This window comes from Rhinolophus sinicus, linkage group LG18 (genome assembly GCF_036562045.2).
Source record: "Rhinolophus sinicus isolate RSC01 linkage group LG18, ASM3656204v1, whole genome shotgun sequence".
NCBI classification, from domain to species: domain Eukaryota; kingdom Metazoa; phylum Chordata; class Mammalia; order Chiroptera; family Rhinolophidae; genus Rhinolophus; species Rhinolophus sinicus.
In genome coordinates, this window is record NC_133767.1 from 18,530,069 (window position 1) to 18,554,012 (window position 23,944).

The 23,944-nt window shown below is 55.6% G+C and overlaps 2 protein-coding genes across 8 annotated transcripts in view; both read left to right on the forward strand.

Moving 5' to 3' along the window:
* Positions 1-289: 289 nt before the first annotated feature.
* On the forward strand, positions 290-1,562 carry AHSP (alpha hemoglobin stabilizing protein). 2 transcript variants are annotated; one of them, XM_019717294.2, is made up of 3 exons: positions 290-797; positions 914-992; positions 1,205-1,562. In XM_019717294.2, the coding sequence occupies exons 2-3, from the start codon at positions 918-920 to the stop codon at positions 1,406-1,408; spliced, it is 279 nt and encodes a 92-aa protein (XP_019572853.2). In that variant the 5' UTR covers positions 290-797; positions 914-917; the 3' UTR covers positions 1,409-1,562. The 2 variants fall into 2 exon arrangements, with proteins under 2 accessions (XP_019572853.2, XP_074178786.1); XM_074322685.1 differs by having other exon boundaries at positions 509-747.
* A 244-nt stretch (positions 1,563-1,806) lies between these two features.
* The window catches only part of LOC109437776 (putative palmitoyltransferase ZDHHC11B), a 35,993-nt gene continuing 13,855 nt past the window's right edge, over positions 1,807-23,944 (forward strand). For 3 of the 6 annotated variants that reach the window (XM_074322682.1, XM_074322683.1, XM_074322684.1), the window contains exons 1-9: positions 1,808-2,107; positions 3,054-3,785; positions 10,236-10,447; positions 14,402-14,577; positions 15,122-15,223; positions 16,990-17,114; positions 18,668-18,823; positions 21,961-22,055; positions 23,119-23,150. In XM_074322682.1, coding sequence (XP_074178783.1) covers positions 10,280-10,447; positions 14,402-14,577; positions 15,122-15,223; positions 16,990-17,114; positions 18,668-18,823; positions 21,961-22,055; positions 23,119-23,150 — 854 coding nt within the window. In that variant the 5' untranslated portion in view covers positions 1,808-2,107; positions 3,054-3,785; positions 10,236-10,279. The other 3 variants (XM_019717202.2, XM_074322679.1, XM_074322681.1) reach the window with 3 other exon arrangements.

A 23,944-nucleotide genomic window follows, 5' to 3' on the forward strand; every position in this document is an offset into this window, starting at 1 on the left:
TAATGCTGGTTACTTTGTAGGGGGAGGGAGCAAAGATGATCACCTTTTCTCAGTGTACATTTTTTTGTGTTGTTTCACTTACCTCAGTACATGGTAATTCTGAAATTTGGAAACCAGGGAAATATTTAAAAAGAAAAGATGTTTCTGTTTTGTTGAATACCTGATGATATATTAGAGAACAATATATGTCCTTGCAGAGCACAGCCTGGTGGAGTTCAGTCCTCATGTCTTACAGATGGCTCGTCTGCAAAATGTGACTACTTGCGTAATAGGGTATTTTATAAGGATAAATACTTTAACAGATGCTTGAAACAGTGCCTGGCATAAATGATAAAGATAATGTAAACTGTTATTAATATATCATCTAGGTGTTGGGACAATAATTGCCATCACAATGTTGTGATAATTTAAAAGTGCCTGTCATGAAATGGGGTCAGGTAATGTTTGTTTTGTTAATGTTTGGTGCCTGGATCGTGGGGTGTGGGGCAGAGGGCAAGGGTCTGTCCCTGGCCTGGTTTTCTGCCTCTCGCCACTTATCTGTTGTTTCCCAGCTTTGCTATCTTTCTAACTTCAGGGAAGCCTCTCCCTCCTTTCCCCTCCCATGCTTGACCTATCACCCGCCTTCAGACCCTGATGCAGGGCGTTTCCCTCTGAAGCTGACACTTGACTCCTCGCGTCCATCTAGCTTGGCACAGAAGAACATACATACCCTGAAAAGTGTGGGTGAAAGCACCTTTCGACCTGAAGGTGAGCCAACCTGGTAGAAGGTGGTTTCAAATCAGGGCAGGATTTGAAAGGTATCTGAGGGAAGTGGTCCTGCCGGTTACCAGGAGTCTTTGAGGGGAGTGGGGAAACGGGGGGAAATACCCGGGGATGAGGGGAAAGGACACTTAAATTGTCTTTCTCTACACAGGCAGATGGCTCTTCTTCAGGCTAATAAAGATCTCATTTCCACAGGAATGAAGGAATTTAATGTTTTGCTGAATCAGCAGGTAAGCCAGGCATTTTGTTTCAAAGGACAGGCCTGGTGTGGTGGGGGGTGGGGGGTGAGGACAGAGAAGGGAGGATAATTGGGAGTGGGGAGAGTAATGGTGGAATTGATAGAAACAACTAGAGACGGAATACAGAGAAAAGAGGGTGTCCGGGTTTGAGGGTTATTCCTGAATGACACTGCTGACCACACTATCCCCCCGCCCACCCCCAGGTCTTCACTGACCCTCCAATCGCTGAAGAAGCCATGGTTACTGTACTGGACGACTGGGTGAACTTCTACCTCAACTATTACAGGCAGCAGGTGGTGGGAGAAGAGCAGGAGCAGGACAGGGCTGTGCAGGAGCTGGGGCAACAGCTGAGAAGGTTGTGCGCCCCTTTCCTGGACAAGTATAAGGCCTTCCTGAAGTCTCTGTGAGCGCCAAGCTTTTCTCCTGGCCCAGGGAGCTAGGCCTGCGCCTCCCAGAAACCCCGAAATCCTGCCTCTGAATCGTCCAAGTCCTCAGGCTCTGCTCCTTCTTGATGTTACTCCACCTCGACACCCCAATAAAGACTCACACTGGTATTGCTCATCTTCCTGGCTCTTCTTTGATTGTCGGTCCCTGACTCGGTCCCTTTTCCTTCAGACCCGCCTGTAAAAGCGGCTCTGGTCTCTGGAGTCTCCATCTCAGCCCTGTGCCCCTTCCTAACCAGGGCGCAGAGAGAGGGCAGGGTGGCCCCTTGCATCGCGGGGCTGACTGGTGGGACCCGGGCGCCCCAGGAGGACTCCCTGGGTGGGGGTGCTCGGGCTCTCCGGGCCGGGGGTTTCTCTGCCGCGGCCTACGGGTGTCGCTGCTTCGTTGCGAGCCTGGAACAGCAGCGGCGGCAGGGCCGACAAGCGCGGGTCACCGCAGGCTGGGGCGCCGGGGCCGCTGCACTCCCCGCCTGTCCCGTGCCTCCGGTGGGCGCCTGGCCTCCTCCGCCCCGCGCCTGCTGTCCTGCGGCTACGGGTGGCTGCAGCTACCGGTGGATGTTGGCAGCGAGCGCGCGGGGAACTTTCACGCCGGCTGCCAGTGCGGGACCCGGGCTGCCTGGGACCTGCGGTCTGAAGCCGATCGCCGCCTCGCCGGCCGCATAGGTGCGGGCTGACCCCACGCCCCCGCCCCGGGCCGGCTGTGCCCCATCCCGCGCGCCCCTCCGCCCCTTCCCAGGCGGCGTCCGGCCGTACTCAGCCAAACTCCGCGCCATCCGCCCGCGGCCAAGTTGGCCACCTTCGGGGTGGGGGCTGTTGCGCAGGGGGCGCCCCGCGGCGCACCCAGGCGCCTCGGGCCGTGGGGAGCTTCGGAGCTCTCGCGGCTCCCCGGACGCGCGCGGAGCCTGAAGGCGGAGGGCCGGGAGGGCCCCGCGGCGGACCCCGCAAAGCCAGCGGGGGAGCCACGGTGAGGCAGCGCCCGGGCTGGCGTGCGGGGACGCTGGAGCGGTGCTCAGCACACAGCCTGGGGCCCTGAGTATTGGTTAGGGCGCCCATGAGGGGATCCCCAAAGTTCCGAGGGACCCTTCTCCACCCATCCAGGGACGGGAAAGGACAGCGGGCTCAGTGTGAGCTGGAAACGGAGGACGAGCTGCCCGTATGAGGTGGAGCTGAGTCCTCGTCGCCCCATGGGCCACTGAAGGGTAGAGGCGCAGGTGTAGAGCGCCAAGCAGGAATGTTTCCGGAGTGGCCCACGTCCTGCCAAGGATGGTAGGATCACGGGCCGGGGGTCGCTCTGACGCGGCTGTCCTCTGGGGAACTGTGAAGAGACCGCGGAGCCCCACCGCGAAACGGGGCAAGGGCAGAGCGCTCGGCTTGCAGGGTCCCAGAGTGGACCACCCCGGCTGCGGGGCTATGGAGTGGTGGCTGTTAAGGCCCCTCCCGGGTAGGCAGAAGGCCATGGAGGTGCCGGCTAGTTCCTGGGGGTTGCCTGGCGGAATGCCCTTCCCTTTGCAGTGGGGGCGGGGCTGAGGGGGGGGGTACGGGCCCCGGGGGAGTGGGAGGAGCTGGGGGCTCCTACGTTTCCGTGGCTCTAACACCGTTCTCCTTGCAGGCGAGTCCCCGGGGCACGGAGCAGAGCGCACCCTGGCGGTGTCAGTGTGCACTGACACCCAGGGTCTCTTGGCGTCCCTCCTGGTGTTGGCGGCGACAGCCCAGGCGGGGGTTTGGTCCCTCAGAGCCGCCCTGGTGCGCACCCCAGGCTTCCCTAGAGTCAGGGAGGAGGACTCTGGAGGCAGCTTTTTGTACAATGTCACGGTCTATGGTGGAGACCTGCACCTGCGGACCAATGCCGGAGTCATGGTGCCAGGGGCCATGGTGGAATGGCAGAGTGAATGCCCTGTGGAGCCCCTGTGTGGGGACAGAGTCCCCAAGAGCAGTTTCCAGGCTCTCGGCCTCACATGGAAAGGTGCTGGCTGGGGTAGTAGATGGCCATCAGCTGTGACTGGTTGGCCATCGGCTGTAACCAGTTAGCCAATTAGCCACTGATATTAACTGCTGTGACGGCGGCGTTGGTTGGTTGGCTGGCCGGCGGGGCCGGATTGGGATCATGTGGCTCCTGCCTCCTGTGTGTCCAACCCAGCTGCCAGCAAGAATATAGTGGTCTGACTCCTCTATCTATGGCTCCATGGGTGTTCCTTTTTGGCCTCACCATGTCCTGCGTTCTTATGTGGGGAGCGGGACCAGAGACCCCGCATGACACCCTGCTTGGGACCTGCCTCTAATTTGGAGACTTGGCCGGCGTGACTGAAGCCTCCTCCTTTGTGCTCAGCAACTGCAGAGGCTGGTGAGTAACCACTTCTCCTGCTCCTTTCTGTCCTTTCTTGCCTGGGCCTCAGAAGCCAGTTACCTGGTGTCCCCTTGCAGGGCAAGGCCTGCACTGAGGACTGCCTCTGCTTAGGGAAGACTGGGCATCTACCCAAGGGGCTGGCTGGAAGGCAAGTTATTCTGATGGGCAGGAGAGGGGGGATTTATGGAGGGGGAGCCCAGGTCCCCGAAGGCCTGACCCACATGTGTCTCCTTTAGGCTTGCAGGTACAGGTCTTGTCTTACCTCCAGGTGTGTGTATACCTCTCAGAGTGTGTGCACAAGTGTTTTGGAATGTCGCTGTGTATTCATGTCTGGGTACCTGTGCACCAGTGACACGTGAATGGGCCACTGTGAGTCTTGTTCACATGTATATCTGTAGGTTTCTGCTCACTCCTGTGTCAGTGCCTGTTGAGTGTGTGACCCAGTGCATTTTAGTTTGTGTGATGTGTATGTGGAGGGCACATGCTGGCAGTGGGTCTTCTTGTTTCTGTGTGTAGGTGGTGCCGGTCCAGGAGGCAGGCCATGGCGCTGAAATACCCAGTTATTCCCCTGCCGCCTGACTGCCTGGGAGCCATGGTTTTTATTCTGTGGCTTTTAATGCAGGTGTTACCGGCTTGTGATGAGTTCCTTGGCTCTTCTCGAGGGAAATACTTCAGTCAAGAGGGAGTTTTGTGCAGGTATAGGACAATAAAAAGTTTATTAGTAAAGGCAGATACACTGTAAGATGTGGAGTGGACCAATCCCAAGAGGGGGAAAGGCCTCTCCTCACACTGTATGAAGGCTTTGACTAGGTAGAATTGCCTCCCCGTCTCCCTTCTCTTTCTCTCTCTCTAGTGCTGAGGTGCCCAGGCCTCCCATTTGCTTCTCAAGGCAGTGTCTGTCAATGTGCTTTTTAGGATTTGTTTGAGAAGCTCACTCAAATGGTCCTGATAAACAGGTGTATACTCTGATGAGCAGGATGACTGGGTCTTATATTAATTTTTGTTCCGAACGACGTATTAGAGCTCATTATCCAGGTAGGTGTTATTTTTGGGAAAACACAGTATTTCCTAATGTTTATACAGTGAGCAGACCCTGATTTGGCAGCTTCTAAAGTTATTCCCTTGAAGCAAAGACATCCCTGAGGAGGGCCATTTCTCAAAGGCGTGAGCAGCTGAGGTTGCCTTGGCTCTGGGTCTGGAGACCACTGCCTGCAGACTTGGGGCACCCTGGGGTAGTGTGATCTCCCACTCCCTCCTGGTAACCTCCTTCAGTGTCACTCAGGAGCTGCCCTGGGGCCTGTTGGCCTTCGGGACACCTGGTATTGAGGTCACCAGCCTCCAGAGTGATGGATGAGTGGCCACCCTGCACCATCCACGCGCTGCACACATGTATCTGGAGAAGCATGTTCTGTGCAGGAGACAAACAGCATTCATCTTCAGTTACCGGGGAGCACTTTCAAGAACTGTGAAGACCACACTGACCAAGAGCTGGAGCTATGCATCGCCATGCACAGGAGCTGTGACATTGCCATCCATCAGCCATGGTCTTTCTCAGAGTCACATCCTATTGAAAGTGAAGGTGCCGTAGACAGACTGCCCTCTCCGAGGGGTGCAGTACCCTGGTTTTTAGTTACTGGGGACACGGCTCGGATGTCTCCCACAACCTCTGCTTCCATGTGCTGTTGGCTGGATCCTCAGGGCTCTAAGACCCAGTTGGGCAGCCTGACTGTCTGTCTAAGTCTCTTTGGTAGCCTGTTGGCCTGGCACCTGGTGGGAGCATGATGACAAGGGCTTGGCCTGGGCAGCACCATGGACAGCGGTGCCTGGCAGTCCTGGTGGCTGCCTGGTCAGCTGTGGGCGCCTTTGGACTCTTACCTCATTCAGATGTGGTTTCTGGGTGGAGGTCAGTGCAGCTCTGTTAGTGCCAGCTCAGGCCTGCCCACGGGCAGTACTGGTGTCCAGGGACCCTGGGAGGCAGCCACTCACCCCACAGTGACCTGGCGTCTCAGCCCCCAGCCCCCGTCATGTCCTGGGACCTGTGAGGCTGGCGATCCCAGGCGAGCCTCCCGGGCCTGTCTCCTCCCACTCGCCTGTGGTCAGCCCCAGTTTGCTCCCCGTTGCCCTTTAGGATGGTACTGCTTCAGTTTGAGGAAATGGAAGCCCAGGTGAGGGCAAGGCCAGGCGGCTGGACGGACTGAACTGACCATGTGAGTCTGGGTCCCTGTCCAGTGGAGAGGTCCCTGGCTCTCCAGAGAGGCTGTCATGTCCACGTGTCACGTGACACGAGCTCTAATTCGTGAAGAACCCCTTCCTGTCAAATGGTCCCTGGTGGGCCCAGTGATCTGCTCATTTCTCTTTGTCCTGTTCCTCTGTACACCTGAGCCCAGCCACCCACTGGCCACCACAGGCGTCTGGCTGTATGGCCACACACAGCACATGTTGGAGAAGCACAGCCAGCCCTCCGCTGCCCAGACTGCCCCAGCTCCAGTGGCTTCCCTGGGAAGTTTCATGGTGCCAGGGACTGGTGGAGCCCACAGGAAGCCACCTCTGCTGATGGAAAAGGGGTTTGCCCCGTCCACCCTCCCCAGCCCCACCAAGGAAGGGATTGGTGATTGGCCTGCATTTGGGGGCCTTCCAATAGGAGTCCTTGGACCCCACAGACAATAACCGGAAATTTCTGGAGCTTAACGAGTGAGACACTGAGGCAAGAAGCAGGGCAGGAGGGAGGGTGCTGGGACGCCTCTGGCTGGCTGTCTTTGGGAGAAAAGCTTCCCTGGCACGTGACCCCCTCCCACTCGGAACACGGTGTTCACAGGTCCCTCACTCCTTGGCTCTTTTCCTTCTGCTGTGGCCCTTTTGTGGCCACCAAGGGGGCAGCCCACAGAGCCACCGAGCTCAGGTGGCTGAGTCTGTGTCATGGTCCCTGGGTCTGACCCAGAGGTGCCCACGCCCTAGACAGAGTGTGACAGAGTGTGCGAGTCTGTGCTCCTGGAGCAAAAGCAGCTGACGGGATCATGTGTAATGAGGAAAGTTAGGACCGAGTCCTCAGGCACCATGAGCTGTTGAAACAGGTCAGGGGGCGGCATGAGCCGACTACTTTGTCACTGAGGGTCCGTGATAGGAAATGTTCTAGTGGAAACTGAGAACCATGTAAAAGGAATCAAGTGCAGGTGGCAAATGGTGACACTGCCTCCAGCCTACCCTGTCTGAGGGCCCCATACTTTGTCCACACGGTCTCCCCAGGACCTGCACCTGTCCTCCCTTACACCTGGCAGGGGCGGGGGGGTGTCTGAGGGTATGTCCTCACCCTCCACCCTCCCCCACACCTGGCAATGGGGCATATCCAGGGGGCGGGGACCTGGCTTTATGAGGTACCTTGGGCGTGTCAACCAGGGAGATTGTGAGGTTCTCCTTGGGCGGTGTTCCTCACTTTAGCCTGGGCTGAGCAAGAAGCTGTAAGCGTTCCTGTTCATCTGGGACATTTGTGATAGTTGTAAATAGTTGGTTCTGTCTGCGGGGGAGGTAGGTGCTTTACTTCTTCCTTTTCTCCCCAGGGGACTAGCAGCTTTACCCTCTGGAGGTCCATGAAAGTACCAGGACCCAGCAGGACACAGAGCAGACAGAATAACGACTCAGAAGCTTTTGGGATCTGTGTCCCATGATGGGGTTCAGAAATGTAGGCACAGAGGTCGTGGTGTCATAAAGACACTGACGGGAGTGCCCAGGGCACCCCCAGGACAGCGTCCCCAGCCTGCGTGCTGATGTGCCAGGACGCCTTGTCCCTGGGAAGGACAGGCACAGTGTGAGAATGGGCTGTTTCTACACCCACAGATAAGGAGAGGCAGAAGGTCCTGGCAAGGTGGTCACCGCCCATTGGTACTACCCTTTCTGCCTCCCTCCGTAACCATGGGCTGGCTTGGCAAAGCTCTGTGAATGGCGGCCATGGTTGTGTTGGAGGTCTGAGGACTTGGGGGTGAGGACCACTTTGTGGGGTCATTCCAGCTCCGATGCGTCATGGACCGAAACTCAGCCTATAAAGCTGAGGGACAATGAAAAATAAGAGGCAGGAGCTGAAATAGGGCAGAAAGGGGACCCAGGCACCATCAAGCCCCAAACAGGGCTAATTTCCTGAGTCCAATCTAGAAGTCTGCCCTACAATGACATCATAAATGTTCCCAGTCCTTAGAATGAATCGGGATTAATTAAAACATCTATGGAAGGAATAAATGAAAGGGCCAACTCAGACTTGGTGGGGCTGCCTGGGAGGACATGGAGAGGAAGTAACCGTAGGACGGGGCACAAGGTGAGAGCTGGGGGAGGGGCAGAGGTAGGTCGAGCTTCCAGGTCTAGGAAACCACATGAAAGAGGTCAGAAATGAGAAATGAGTCCAGAAACCTGAGAGAGAGAGAGAGAGAGAGAGAGAGAGAGAGAGAGAGAGAGGTGTGGTGTGTGTGTGTAGTGTGTAGTTTGTGTGTGAGTGCTTTCTGTGTTTGGTTTGTGTGTATAGTGTGTGTGTGTGTGTGTGTGTGTGTGTGTGTGTAGTGTGGTACGTTTGGTGTATGAGTGGTGAGGTGTGTGAGTTGTGTGTGTAAGTGGTTTTCGTGTGTGGTATATATGTGTATATGGTAAGTATGTGATGTGGGTTTAGTGTGTGTGAGTGGTATGTATGTGTGGTGTGATGTGTGTCTTCCTGTGCAGCAGCAATGTCAAAGCCGTGTGCCGGGTGTGGCGGGGAAGAACAGCCTTTTCCTTGGCTGTTGGGGCCTGACCAGGGGCTGAGGGGGTGAGCCTGCTGGTCAGCTGCTATTGCTGACTGTGGGTGGGGTGGTACCTGGCCTGGCCTCTGCCTCTGTCGCTGGGACACAGCCTCCACTGTGCTGCTGCCCCAGCCCTGGGTCACTTTACTGAGAGTTTGGCTGTGTCTATTTTGGTTCAAAGTACTGTTTGAACTGGAAGAGCTGCTCTGTTTTGAATTCTACAAAATCTGAAGCCAGTTCCCACTTTCAGGTGTCCATATAGTTAGTGTAGGTAATCTTATTTCTTTTTGTCACGACTCCTATCTGGCTCTTGAAGCCAACTTCAGGTCGAAAGTCTTGAATCCCTTGAATTGCAGACACATTTTCTCCCCCTTTTTTCCTTGTTTCTTCTCTTACACCCTCTCCATTGTCTCTTGTGCAGAATCCTAACAAGTAACATATGTCTCCAGCTTCTAGTCTCCATGACACTTCAATTTTCTCTCATAATTATGACGTCTTCACCTCTCTGTTCCCAGATCTGCGATAAGTCCTTGATGTTGCCTTCCCCACTCTGGGACTTTGACTTTTAGCCATGTGTTTTCTGTGGTTGGCCTCGTAGCTGCATGTGGTTTTGATGTGGGAATCGTGTTTTTATACAAATACTACCTTTCTGTGTTCTCTTCCCCCCACCGCATGGTACCCTGGTCTTGTTTTATAAATGTGATATTGTCGCAGGTCTCCCTGAGATTCTCATGTAACCCAAGGAAGCTCGAGGCCACTGTGGCCTCATGTCCACATGGTCTCACACCCAGAGTATCAGAGTGGACAGCAGCCAAAACCTCTTAGGAAAATTACCAAGGGAATTTGCAGCTCATAAGAAATAGTCTTTGAATATTTTCCAACAAAAGTCTCTTCCCAAAGAAACAGTTTTAGCAACTACATTTTCTGTGCATTTTATTCTGAAGGGACATGAAGGGCTCTGCACAGTGCATAATGTGGCAGAGTTTCCCAAAAGTCCCCCTGTAGCAGCTGTGAGACATCGTCCACCCCTCCCCCACACTCTCACTGCTCTGCAGTTGACGCCATGTCCTTTCTTATCCCGGTGGCTCCTGCCCACCTGACTGGACAGAAGGGACCACAGTCCCTCCCAGCCGCTGGGTGACACCAGGATGCCTGGATGTCGGCAGGTTGTCCTGTCCCAGGAGGACTAACACAGAACTCTCTGGAAATGTGGTCTCTGGTGCTGTGCTTGAGGGGAGCTTTCAGGAAGAATTCTGAGGGTGGATTTCAGTTGGGTACACACATCACCAGGTCATAGTAAACTGGCTCTGCTTTCCCTGCATGGCCTCAGTTTCCCCAGGGTGAGGGCCTCATGCTCGTGTGGGTTTTCCTCCCGCACTGATGGGTCTTCAGACAGACTGTGCGCTCGCTGCAGACTATCCCCTGCCCACCCCTGGGTCCTGTTGGGTGGGTGCCCCTTCCATTTTCCAGAGCGGCATGGTGGCTGTGGCTTGGGTAGGCTCTACAGGACTGGCTTTGGTCCCCCATGGAGGACCCCCTGCCCACTCTGGCCCCGCCCTGCCAACTCTGCCATCAACAGCAGGCCCCGGGCGATGCTGGGTGGTGGGTTCCTGCCTCTGGGGTCTCCCAGCCATGCGGGGCTGTGGCAGGAGGCTCACGGTCTGCCATGCTCCCCTCCTCTCTCTTACAGAGGGGCTGCTGCCCAGGCCGATCATCCCGGACACCTTGCCCAGCATGGTGAAGGAGGTGGCGCCACCTCGTTGGTCCAGAGTGAACGGCTGGTCGAAGCCCTTCGATCCCTTCCAGGTGGTGGCTTGGGCCATGCTCCTGACCCATGTGTTGGCCATGTTCTGTGTCTTCATCCCCATGTTGCCCCGTGAGTGGCAGTACGTCACCTACGCTGTATCCTTTAGGGAGGGCAGCACCTGCCTGTGGTCTAGGGTGGGGCAGGGTCACGGGAGTTCTCCTCGGGCAGAGGGGCTCCTGTGCCTGCTGTGACACTCCTCTGTGCTCTGCCCTCCACCCTGAGTCACCCACAGGTGTCCTCTCCCGCTCCCCACTCCTCACCCTGTGCACCCCCATTGTCACGGAGCCTGAACCCTCACACACCTGTTCTCTGTGTGTCTCACTGGCTCAGGGTCCTGGCTAAATGTGCAGATGCTCACACAGCAGTGTCCGCCCCTCACCTGCCCCCGGTGTAGGGAGACTGCGCCTGGTGGGGAGGGGGGCGGCCAGGGTCCTGGGGTGGGGACAGGGAGCCGGGGGACTGGGGGAGGTGGAGACCTGACCCACCGCAGCTTTCCCAAGGATGTACAGGGGTCAGTGTGTGTTGTCCAATGAAGAAAAGTGAGTTTAATAAGGAAGGACATCAGCACATACAGCCCAGCCTCTGTCGGGTGTGTGCTGTGGAGCCCTGTCCCACGCAGAGCTTTCCAGGTCAGCCTTCACATGGCTCGCTGTGGGCTTTCACATCTGAGGTCCTCCCGGGTGGCCGTGCTCTGTGGGGCACCCCAGAGACGTCTGCCTTTACAGCTCAGCGGGGTGCGTGAGGGCAGCATGGGATCCGTGTCTCTTGTTTGGTCCTCTTATAACGTCAGCCTGTTTGCAGGTGGCAGCCAGGCCAGCAGCCCCTTGGCGGCAGCATGGACTGTGCTGCGTGAGTTTCCCCTGGTTGCTGCCATAGTGGGTGCCATAGACAGGGTGGCTTAATCAAAAAATGTATTCTCTCTCAGTTCTGGGGCCAGAAGTCCAATGTCAAGGTGGCGGCAGGGCTGTACTCCCTCTGAAGGCTCTAGGACAGGACCCATTCCAGGCCTCTTTCCCAGCCTTGTGGCCTCAGGTGTCCCTGGGCTGGTAGATGGCCGCCTCCTCTCTGTCCTTCTGTATTTGTTCCCCTGTGCATGTCTGTGTCCTAATCTCCTCTTATAAGGGCACCAGTCACATGGATTAGGACCCACCTTAAGGACTTCATCCGAAAAATAAGGTCACATTCGCAGGTCCTGAGGGTTAGGACTTCAGTGTCCTTTGGGACCCAGTTCAGCCCCGAACTGTGGGTCTTGCTCACGTGCTGGGTTATAACCCATCATCTCGTTTCTCTTTGGCCCTGTGTCTTCATCCATGAGTCGCGCTGTGCAGCCCAGTGACGAGGCCGGGCTCACCTCACCCCCTGCTCACACCTGCCTTGGTCGTCCCCACCCCCAGGGACTGAGCGCCCACTCTGTGCTGCCCCTCCCGCTTGTCCTAAGTGGTGGTGTTACTGGAGGATGAGCTCTTCTCGGCGCTGTGCCCAGGTTCTTGGCATCTGGAGCAAAGAATTGAATGACACACAAAGTGGTGAAAGAGCAGTTTATTAGAAGAGATAGTACACTGCAAAGAAATAGGAGCGGACCCGAGCAGCAGAAATGGCTCAAGGGCTCATTATTAAAAGAAAAAGTACACTCCAAAGGGTTTGGAGCGGGCCCCTGAGCAAAAGCAAGGCTCAAAAGGCGCAAAGGGCTCGGACTGGCAAGGACTTGGAGTTTTTACCCTTTTTCTCTAGAATGGGCTGTTCCTTTCTGGGCATGGGACCACATGATTGACACCTGTGATTGACAAGAGGCGATTACCTCATCTTTTTAGACTATGCATGTTCCTTCCCAGAATTCAGTCTGTTATACTGATATTAATGAACTTCCGGGCATATGCATGATATTATAATGATGGTATAATGAGGCCCAGGTGAAACGAAGGTCGTTGTGGCCTTTACTGAAGAGGTGTGAGTGGCCAGTTTAATCTAGTTGGGTATTTTGTACCCATTTGTTGCTCATAGGGGTAGATAATTACAATGAAAAGGGCAAACTTTGGGCAGAGAGGGGAGGTCTTTTGGGTGGTCGCGTTCTGTGGGTGCAGGAATGCAGAGACCCGATGCCTGTCTCTAACTGCCTGCCTAGTTTTCCCCTTGAGAGACATGATCCCCATAAAATCTCTATGGGAAGTTGAGGGACAGACAGAAGGTCTTTTCTTCTGTATCTGCTTCCTGCTGGGCAGGGGCGTAGAGCTGTCCCTACCTAGTGGGGATTCATGGAACTCTTGTCCTATCTGATCTCATATGAGAGGAAGTGGTCCTGAGATCCACCTGGAAGACCGTGTTGGCTTCTTTGGTTGGGACTGGTGATCTTGCTGGGGCATCATCTGTATCCCTAAGGCCCCTGAATGAGGGGAAATAGGTTTTAATAAATCCGTTAGCTCTATAGAGCCTGAAGCCATTTGACCAGTCATTCGGGTGTTGTTATTTGTTCAGGAGTTAGGCTCAGAACGGGCAGGAGAGAACATTAGGCTTCAATGATTACAATCAACAAGTATGAATCACAAGTTTTAAGTGTCCCCTGGCCACCCTGACCCCTCCTGTCCACCCACCTGTCCCTGGCTATTCCCCATCCTGTCCATCCACTGCCCCCAGCTGTCCCCCTGACCACCTAGCCCACCACTTTCTGACAAGGGCCATTCTCCTTTAGGACTGCATAGAAAAGGGCCACACCTGGGCCCAGTGCTACTTCTCACTGTCCTGGGCTGTCACCGCCTGTGTCCTGCCTGCTGGTCAGGATGTACTCCTGTTGCCCCAGTGACCACACAAACAGTGCTGCGTGCGTCTGGCCTGAACCTCAGGCTTCAGGGAGCAGGTGCAGGGGGACCAGCGTGCCAGGACAATGTTAGTGTCACTGGCTGTGACTGTGAGGCCCGGCCCAGCCACTGAGCACCTCCCCGCTCCACCCCACACCCTATCCAGGGGTCCAGGGGCCTGGCCTCATTCTGCTCAGCAGCAGAGCAGTGCAGCAGTCAGCCATGTAGTTCTCGTGGCTGAAGTTGACTTCAGCTCGAGCCTTTCCCCCACCCAGCCCTGCAGGTTCCCATGGCCATGGGAAGGGTCTGCATGTCACTTGGCCCCCCACATGGCCCCGGAGGGGTCTTGTCAGTCCTGTCCCCCTCAGAGGACCCCCAGGGCCTGGCTTGTTGTCAGCCGGCTCCCCTACCCCACGTGGAGGCCCTCCCCTGGTTTTGTCTGACCCTCTTGTCTTTTTACTCTCACCCGCCCTCATCAGGGGCATCTCAGCTGCCCCCCAGCCCTGGACCCTGCAGCCTCCATGCTCACACTGGGCACTTAGGGCCCTGGGTCTGCACCCAGTGGCTGGAGGCCAGAGGATGAGGGAGGGATGAGCCGCCTTGGCCAGTAGCAGCCCCCCTCAGGCTTCTTGCACTGTGGATGTCTGTGACGGGCCCTCATCCACACAGGGTCGCAGCGCCCAGATGGCTTCCCACGGAGGCTGACTTGGATTCAAGGTGCAAAGGAAGGACGTGAGGATTTAATTCCACCATGAGGCTCTAGAGGGAGTAGCAGCTGCTACAGCCCCTGGGGCCTGTGGGGAGACCACCCACTCACCCCAAAGCTCATTGGCTGAGTGTGTGAGTCCTCCCTCCCCTCTGCCTGCTCTTTCTGTCTTGAACATAAGCTCAGAATGCCACCCATGCATTGGTAACCCCTGTGCAGACCCCCTGCTCTCACCCCAGGACAAACTTCAGCATGTGGCCTGGTGCCACCTGCTTGCACAGGCCTTCCCACTGCCTTTAGTGAGACAAGTGGGAGCCACACTCTCAGGTGTTGAACAATGGTTTACCTCGTGGGGCCCTGGCTCCAGGGTGAGAGATTCCCTCCAACAGCCCCCCGCTTTGGCTTCCTGGAACAAGGAATGGGAAACGAGAGAGGCTGTTCTGGGTCCTGCCAACAGGTGGGCCCACAGCTCCTGGCCGGACACCAGGGCCCAGACACGTGGCTCCGTGCTGACCAGTCTGAGGGCTGTTTCCTTGACACACCACCCTCAGGTGACCAGCGGAGGGTTTGTCTTACATTACATTGCTTACGTCACTGCAATGACAATCGACCCGGCCGAAGCCAGCGTCCGTTGTAAAATCTACGGAGCACCTCGGCCTTCTTTCGATCGCGCCCACCAGGCCCATGTCATCCAGGATCAATACTGTAGCCTGTGTGATGCCGTTGTGTGAGTGCTGGGGGCGGGGCTGTGAGTGCTGGGGGCGGGGCTGTGAGTGCTGGGGGTGGGGCTGGGCAAAACCAATGGCCCCCACCACTCGTGAGGGTCAGACGCTGTCCTCCACAGAGGCGGGGGCTGGGCTCGGAGGAGGGGTGGCTGCCTCGGGCCTGCATGTGTTTGGTGCTGTGGCCTCAGACAAACAGTCCTCCCCGCCCCATGCTTAGGGGCCAGAGCATGGTCTTCCTTGGGGTTTCTCAGATGAGCCCCTGCCCCACTGGATCACAGGGTGGTAGGACCTGGGGACCTCAGTGAGAGGAAGGCCCAGTGGTCATGGTGGGATCCGAGCCCGGCCTCCAGGCCTCCCTCAAACCCTGGCCCCACGTGGCAGGCGTGGCCAAGGGAAGGCACGCCACCGCTGGGCGCAGGTCCTCTCTGACTCTGACATGGGCTGCTGCTGCCCTTTTGTCCCCCTACAGGCAGTTGGGGGCTCTGACCCAGTCCCTCTCCTGCACTAGTTGCTGACAGGCTGCCCCTCCCCAATTTTTCCTTCCAGAAGCATGAAAGCAAAACATTGTCGTACGTGCAACAAATGTGTGTCTGGCTTTGACCATCACTGCAAATGGATGAACAACTGCGTGGGGAGCAGGAATTACTGGTGAGGGGGTGGGGGAGGGGGCTCTGGGTGAGAGCTGTGTCCCACCCCCCAGCACAGCCGCTCTCCCAGTCCGTCAGGTGTCCTGGTCTGGTCCTGAGACGTGTTTGGGTAGGGCCATCCCTGGACAGGCCATGTCAAGCCCGTCCTCACAAAGTAAATGACTGGAGACCCCCATTAGGATTGGCGAGGAGTCAGTCCCTGTCCGTAGGGCATGGGCTGGGCTGACGAGTCCTTACCCTGCTGGCCTGGGTCCCTCTGCCTTCTGCCCGCCAGAGGCCTCAGGCCCAAGCACAGAGGATGTAGCCCGCGGGCTGCGCCAGGAGCAAGTGTCCAGCCGTGAACGGGAGGCTGGACACTTGCTCAGCTCAGGGTGTGGGCCTGTGGTTCACCAGGCTGTCAGTCAGCTCTGCTGGCGGTAAAGAGCTGCGTGTCACCAGGAAAGACACAGTACCTCCCAGTAATCTGCACCGCACTTGGAAACGGGAAGACTTTGCTGGCAGGTCACGTGGCCTGCCAGCTATAGTCAGGTGTAGGGTGGAGCGGGCTCCGTGGCTCACCCACCAGTAGGCAGCAAAGGTGCCAAGTGCTCTCCCAGCCACCAAGCGAGGGACACCGCGTGGGAAATGCCCCAGTTGTGCCTGCATGGAAAGAAGCTTCACTGCTTTGACCAGAAGGAAATCCAAACGTGCCATAATTAGAAAAATCCAATCAGAATTGTATGACTGGAAGGGACCTGGGAACGCTTGTCCTGCCTCTGCCCCTATAGAAGAGGGGCCCCAAGAGGTCAGGGACAGGGCAGAACCCCAGTCTGCATGCTGGCATGGCCCCTCCCCTGCATGCAGCTACTTAGGGCTGGCATAACCACCATTTTTCAGTCTTGGCGATGAAGGATGGAAGTATGGAAAATGAACAAAAGCAATTTAAGTTCTCTGGATAAACAAGAAAGGGTCAATAGCGGAACATATGTCCCAATAGAACTTACTGTTTATACTCAAGAAGGAGAAGAAATAACCTATTGAAGTTATCAGATGAAAAATTATGAGTGCTCTCCCTTCACCCCAGTATAAAAAGGTCACTTACATCAGTGCAAAAGAGAATGGTTTTGTACTGGCGTCTCAAAAGTAGTGAAGTGCAGTAGAACCAAACGGCTACAAAGGAAGGGTCTCAGAAGAAATCGAAGATATTATCAAAAATGGGGAAGCAAAAACTCATTAGAACATAATAGAATGTATTTACGGATGTTTTCTTTGAGTGCTAATATACTTTCAATACTTAGAACAGGGATCTGGGATATCTCTACACTTCATATATTTTCAACAATGCTCTGAAGGGATCTCTCACCTGAGTGATTCCTGTTTACAAGAAACTGGGTCAGGAGTTAGACAATTGCAGAAGGGGCTGTGAGGCCCTGGAATGCATGATAAATGGCTTTGGGTACTTCTTCTGTGAACACTTTATGTTCTTGAGTTGATCTGAAATGTATCCCTGATGAAGGGTAGTTTGCAACTTAACGATGATGCTGGTGAATCACTCTGCTCTGGAATTTTTCTTATCAGCTTAGTAAGAGCTAGTCAACTTCAGAGAGAGTTGGTAATAAAATCGTTTAAATTGAAAAGCTGGCATGTATTTGCGGTTTAACCTGAGCGTCACCATGCGACCCGAGCAGCAGTAAGGGTGTGCTGGGCCGACCCGCAGTGGGGACGCCGGGCTCTGGGTGCTGCCGGCAGCGCTGTCATCGGTCGCTCTGAGCCCTGTTTCTCCCACAGGTGGTTCTTCAGCTCCATAGCCTCCGCCTTCACGGGTCTGCTTGGGATCATTGCCATTGTGATGTACATCTTAATCCAGCATTTCATCAATCCAGAGGCCCTCCGCGAGGACCCCCACTATGGAGGTACGTGCTGCTCCCCAGGTTTGCTTCCCCTCGGGTTTCTGTGTGTCTTTCTAGCAGTCTTCCAGGTGAAAGCCCTCCTTCCAGGAGCTGTCAGCCTGTTTGGGGGAGGGAGGCTGGTACTTTCCTGGGGCAGAGGGACTAGAGTCCACATATCAGCCCAGCAGCTTCCTGAGCCCCCAGGGAGTGTCAGGCATCAGAGAGTGGGGTCTGCACCCCGGCCCTTGCATTTGGTCATGGACAGGAGCAGTGTGGGGCACGAGGCAGAGCTGTCTGGGGACGGGCCTGGGGTGCTGTGGCCTGGGGTGCCGCAAAAGTGAATGGTGGGGCTCAGTGAGACCAGGCCCTGCTCAGCAGGAAGAGCCGCCCCAGGCCTCTGCCAGCCACCCTCCCTGACACGCCCCACAGGAGGCCTCAGTCAGAGGGGCAGCCTTGGTGCCCAGCAGCCTGGGAACGTCCCTTGGAGAACGAGCTCTGTGAGCTGCACGTGGCGGGCCCTGCAGCGCCTCTGTCCACACTGGTGGCGGCTGGTTCCACACTCGGCCCCACAGATGGAATGGGAATGTGGCTCGCGTCTGACGAGCGAGACCTCGACACACCAGGTGCCCAGGGCATGGTCTTTGTGCATTTCCCCTGTCCTTTGTCACTGGTCAAGTGTCCTGTTGACTGGGCCCCTCACTTTGCTGGCTCTGAGGAGAGCAGGAGAGGGCAGGAGGTGCTGGGCAGCAGCACGTGAGCAGGGTGAGGTGAGGCTGGCCTCTCTGGGACTTGCTGGTCCTGGAGCCATGGTGCAATTGATGGGCTCCAGGTGAATTCCTCGACTGGGAGCGGAAGCCACTTCCTGGGCTCACTGTTCTGGAAGATTCCGCAGGGCTTCTGAACCTCCAGTTGCCCGGGATGCTTTGCTTTTATTGGTGGGTCCAGCCCAGCCCCACCACATGGTGCTGCCACCCCTGGGGCATCAGACTTTGTCTGCAGCCACACAATACTGCTGTGCGTAACCCCATTTGGGCACCACGAAGGTACCTGGGCTCAAGCCCTTTTCCGGACTTTGCTGTGGAGCAGAGACTTCAGCTGCCCCACGCACGCAACCTTTGAGATTTTCTCCTACTTACTTTTGGAAGCCATGTGGCTGGGAGCATCACAGCAGACTGTATCCTAGAAATGCCACAAGGTGCTGGCTGTAGCCTTCTTGAGAGTGGCTGGTGCAGAAAGGAGGGCCTGGCGAGGACGTGGACTGCAGGACAGGGTGGTGGTGGGATGAGGCAGAGAGGTCAGGCTCTGTGTCCTGGATGTAGTTCCCCTCTCCCAGCCTCACTTTCAAGACCCATAACATGGAATCACAATGCCCACTGCAGACAGGAGGGGCTGTGAGGCACTTAGGTAAGGCAGGGCACACACCTGGGTAAGGAGGACGGGCTCACCTGGGCCGGTAGGTGCTCACTAGGCTGGTATTGCCTCCCCCACTGCCAGGCTCTGGCCCATGGTGCTCACCTGAAGAGGTGCTGCCATGTCAGCAGATGCTGGATGCAGGTGTGTCTCCCTTGTCTCCACAGCCATCAGCAGTCAGGGCACGTGGCTGCTGTTCCTGCCTTTTTTCCCCGTGAGGACGAAGACCCTAGTGGTCGTGAGCATCGAGATGTTTGTGCTGCTGTTGGCCAGCCTCTGCCTGGTGGTGATCACGTACCTGCTCTTTTTCCATATCTACCTGCGTACGTACCCCCCCCCCCATTGGCCAGTCGTTCACAGGTGTCCCAAGTCAGGTGGCCCTTCCCCACCCCACTGGCCTCTGCCAGCAACCAGCTCGAAGCCGAAAGGACAAACGAGCACCACGGGAGGCAGCTGGGCAAGTTCTACCCTGAGACTTGGGGAAAACATGAGAGATGGAAAAGCTGTAGGTTAACACGTTCAGGGAGAAATGGAGTCTATGAGGTAGGACCAGGGCACCATGGGAAGAGAACAGGGTGACTGAGAAAGCACCAACCGGAAATCCTAACCATGAAGACACTCAGCTCAGTGACAGCGTGTCCACTAGGCAGACGTGCTGCAGGAGGACTGGTGGCTTGACTGTGTGCACTCGGGGTGGTCGGCAGCACGTGGCACGCTCCATCAAGCCCCTGGATAGGGGAGGTATGACTTCCCCCAGCCTGAAGCCTTTCTTTGAAAGTCATGACGGCTGCTCCCTAAGAGAAGGTGGACCTGGAAGGGCTGTGCCAGTTGGTCTAGTGTGGTGACATCCCTAGCTGAGCCAGAGAAGTGTCCTAAAATAGCGCCCGAAGGCCTGGTCGGCTGAGGCTGTTCCCAAAGCTGCTGAGCACGCTGCAGGCTGAGTGGGGGTTGAGGGTTCGAGGGTGCACTTGGAGACAGTGCCCCAATAGCAGTGTGCACCACAGGCTGCAGGGGACAAGCTGGGCAGGCAAGCTGGCCTGGGGACATACATGATGAGTTCACGGGCACAAGAGAGGGGACACTGGAGAACCCTAAATCCACAGGACTTAATGGCCAACTGGAGATCTGAGGACAGAGACCTCCGGGGTTCCAACTCGGGCAACCAGGAGGGCAGTGGTGCCACACTGACTGCTTTGGGCGCGCTCAGGAGGAGACCCCCTGACAGGGAACCAGCACACGAGTTCAGCACTGACCATATCTAGTTTAGGGGTTTGGACATCAAAGAATAGGTTTCAGGGCCGGCCCGGTGGCTCAGGTGGTTAGAGCTCCATGATCCTAACTCCGAAGGTTGCCGGTTCGATTCCCACATGGGCCAGTGGGCTCTCAACCACAAGGTTGCCAGTTCAATTCCTCGAGTCCCACAAGGGATGGTGGGCAGCGCCCCCTGCAACTAAGATTGAACATGGCACCTTGAGCTGAGCTGCAGCTGAGCTCCCCGATGGCTCAGTCGGTTGGAGCGCGTCCTCTCAACGACAAGGTTGCCGGTTGGACTCCCGCAAGGGATGGTGGGCTGCACCCCCTGCAACTAGCAACAGCAACTGGACCTGGAGCTGAGCTGTGCCCTCCACAACTCAGACTGAAAGGACAACAACTTGAAGCTGAACGGCACCCTCCACAGCTAAGATTGAAAGGACAACAACTTGACTTGGAAAAAAAAGTCCTGGAAGTACACACTGTTCCCCCAATAAAGTCCTGTTCCCCTTCCCCAATAAAATCTTTAAAAAAAAGGTTTCCAGGCAGAAGTTGGGATGTTAGTTATAGTAAAACCACCCTGAAGCGTGGCCACGTCAAACAGCGTGTGTTTACTGCCTCGGTGTCCGTGGGTCAGGAGTCCAGCTTGGCAGGGTCCTCTGGCCCTGGGTCTCCTGTGAGGCACCAGTCAAAGCTGCTGGCAGGGGCTGTGGTCTCATCTGACTGGGGAGGACCCTCCAGGCTCCCCAGCAGGTTGTTGGTAGGCTCAGTCCGCGTGAGTTCCTGGCAGGGGCCTCCTTCCCTTGCGTGACGGGCAGAGCGTCCCACAACAGGACAGATGGCATCATCAGAGCAGCAAATGAGAGGACAAGAGAGTGGGAGGCAAGATGAAGCCAGCCTCTGTGACCCAGTCATGGAAACAACGTTCCGGCAGTCAGCTTTTCTGCAAGTCCCTAGGCCCAGCAGTCCAGAGGACGGTACAAAGGGATGAATGCCCTGTAGTGGGCACTGCTGGGGACACAGACGGTCAGCAGTGGGGTGCTCCATTTCAAAGCTGGGGAGAGGGACATCATGCTGAATCCTCAGAACGCACGTGGAAGTGACGCCCTGGTGAGGGCAAGGTCTGCTGGGAAGATGTGTGAACGTGGAGAGCGCCCACAGCACAGGTGTGAAGAAAAGCCACCTTTGTGGCCAAAGGGAGAGAAAGCATCTTGGACGGTACTGAGGGCGAGCAGGGTCCCACAGACGGCCCGAGCTGGTGTGTGCGCACCGGGTGATGTTGGAGGGAACACGGGCGGTCGTCCGTTTACCGCACACTGCGCTGTGGGCTCCAGGTTCCTCACCTGTCGGGTCCAAAGTTCTGTGCTGTGTGTCCTCTACTTCCTCGTTATGTAACATGTCAACGTTTCACATGACACAGAGTGACCGGGTGCTCGGAGTCACGCAGGGCCTGCTCGCAAGCTGCTGTGGGTGGCATTTGTGTAAACCCATGCAAAGGAATGGCTATTCCTCTGGAATATAAACACGTGTGAGTGTATGGCCTCCAACTCTGACCCAGGTCAGAGGGAATGTGGAAGAATGCAGTAAGAGCCAGGTGGAGTTCATCAGAAAGAGAAGCAGGCCCATCACAGCAGAAACAAAAGTGGGTGCAGACCACCAGGGAAGGGGTGGGCTTCTGCTCCTCGAGCCCCGACCTGGGCGAGCTGCAAGTCGGCTTGTGGGGGGCCTCACTTTGCAGACACGATTGTAAACCAGGTGCTGTGTGCCTGTTGGTTTCCAGGGAGACAAATGGAAAGATGGCCCCTCATGAAGCACACTGGTGAAACAGGCACAGAGCCCATTCTCACTGATACTGCTTTTCCATTGACAAACAGACCTCAGCCTTTCTTTTGAGAACCTGTGGTGACTTGCCACATGCTGGAGCCAGTGTCCCAGCTGCCACTTGCTGTAGGTGCACGTCCACTTTGTGGGCTCAGGCAGGCAGGGCAGCCGCTCCTGCAATGGGGAAGTTGCTGTGGCTGCTGCCCACAGCCAGATGGGCTCTGGAGAGGCCATCCAGTAGGTCCCGGGGTTCCAGGTTAGGGAGCATTCCCTGGCACTGTGGGGTGGGGCCCTGGGGTCTGAGACTGGGCCCCGTGCTGCCCACTTGTGTGTGGGCACTGTGCACAGCTGATGGCAGTTCTGCCTTTTGTTCCTTTCTCCTTTCTAGTGTGCAACGGCCTAACCACTCTTAGTTATGTAAAAAGAGGGTCCGAACAGGCATCAAAAGTTTCAGTGCTGAGTTCAAACCTGCCTACAGCAAAGGTATGAAAGTCCCTGTGAGCAGGGCTGGAACAAGGCCCAAGGTCACCTGTGGCCATGGTCCTGTAAGCGTGCCTGTGTGTGAGTGTGTGGGTGTGTTGTTTTGGGGTGATGTTTCATGTGTATGTGTGATGAGTGCCTATCTTCATGTAAGTGTGTCTGGGAGACGTATGTGTGCACGAGTGAGTTTGGGTGATGTGTGTAATGTGTCGGTGTGTGTTTGCGTGGGGTGTGTGCAGGAGTGATGTTTGTGTGTGAGTGTGCATGTGTGAGGCAGTGCCTGTGTGTGTGTGTGTGTGTGTGTGGTGTGCACGTGTGTGCTGCCTCCTTTCTGCATTCCCTCTCAGAGGACCACGCCAGCAGGGCTGACTCCCTTAGGCTCGCCCCTTTCTGCAGCTGCCCCTTATCAGTGGTAAAAACACTTGCTCCTCCAAGGTCACCATGAAGAACACGAAAATATGAGCCACACACAGAAAAAGAATATTTGCAAATCTATTCAGAATAGATAAAGAGCTTCCAACACTCAATTATGAGAAGCAGGACCCAGTTTTTTAAATGGGCAAAAGATTTGTACATACTGTACACCATCGTGGATCTGTGGGTGACAAATGAGCTCGTGGAAAGGAGGCTGGCCTCACTCAACATTAGGGGGTCAGGGAAAAGCAGAAGGTACCGCTGCACGCTGTGAGAGTGTCTACAATTGAAAAGACTGACAATACTCGTAGCACTTGTCAGTGAAGCTGGGGGGAAACTGGCAGTCTCCCACATGTCTAGTGGAACTGTGAAGTCCACCACTCTGGAGGTGAGGCAACTTCTTAAAAACTGAAATACACATTTACCCTATGAACCAGCGGTCCCATTCCTGGTGTTTTAGGAAAGAGAAGGGGAAAAACAGGGTAGGTACACATGTCACGAGGGCTGGGAGGAGGATGCTGTCCCCACAGTGAGGTCCTTGCCCAGGACCCAGGGGAGTCAAAATCGACTAAACATTGCCTTGGATTTTGTGTAAGATAAGCTCAGTGTCAATAACTTGTCTTCGTTTTCTGTATTTTCATTATCCTCACAGCAAGCAGATAACCCGCTTTCATCTGCACGAAGGTAAGTTGCAATCTTACTAGAGTAGTTTTATCTGAAAATTAGCTATGTTCTCTTCTTAACTGTCTTCCTTCAAAAAGCCTTCCTTACTCCGAGTTCACACAAACATCCTCCATATTCTCTGCTAATTTCATAATTTATATTTGCTTTCTTTCCATTTTGATTTGAAGCCATCTTGAATTTGTTTTTGCATTCGCTGAGATAGCAGCTAAGGCAATTTCATCACAACATATAACTGTTGGTGTCTCCGTGTTGCCTTCCCTGCAGCCACATGCAGTGCTGTTCTAATGACAGGGCTTTGTTTAGCTACACTTTAATATCTGGTAGGTGAGTCCCCCTGTTAAGATTATTTTACCTGTTAAGATTATTTTATTTTATTTTTAAGATTTTATTGGGGAAGGGGAACAGGACTTTATTGGGGGAACAGTGTGTACTTCCAGGACTTTTTTCCAAATCAAGTTGTTGTCCTTTCAGTCTTAGTTGTGGAGGGCACAGCTCAGCTCCAGGTCCAGTTGCCGTTACTAGTTGCAGGGGGCGCAGCCCACCATCCCTTGCAGGAGTCGAACCAGCAACCTTGTGGTTAAGAGCCCGGGCTCCAACCAACTGAGCCATCCGGGAGGCAGCTCAGCTCAAGGTGCCGTGTTCAATCTTAGTTGCAGGGGGCAGAGCCCATGTGGGACTCAAGGAGTTGAACCGGCAACCTTGTGGTTGAGAGCCCACTGGCCCATGTGGGAATCGAACTGGTAGCCTTTGGAATTAGGAGCATGGAGCTCTAACCGCCTGAGCCAACGGGGCCG

Bases quoted from the DNA above. Each gene is read 5' to 3' on its own strand.
- AHSP (XM_019717294.2), top strand. From the start codon at position 918: ATGGCTCTTCTTCAGGCTAATAAAGATCTCATTTCCACAGGAATGAAG. The intron at 993-1,204 runs GTAAGCCAGGCA...GCCCACCCCCAG, and splicing joins ATGTTTTGCTGAATCAGCAG to GTCTTCACTGACCCTCCAAT.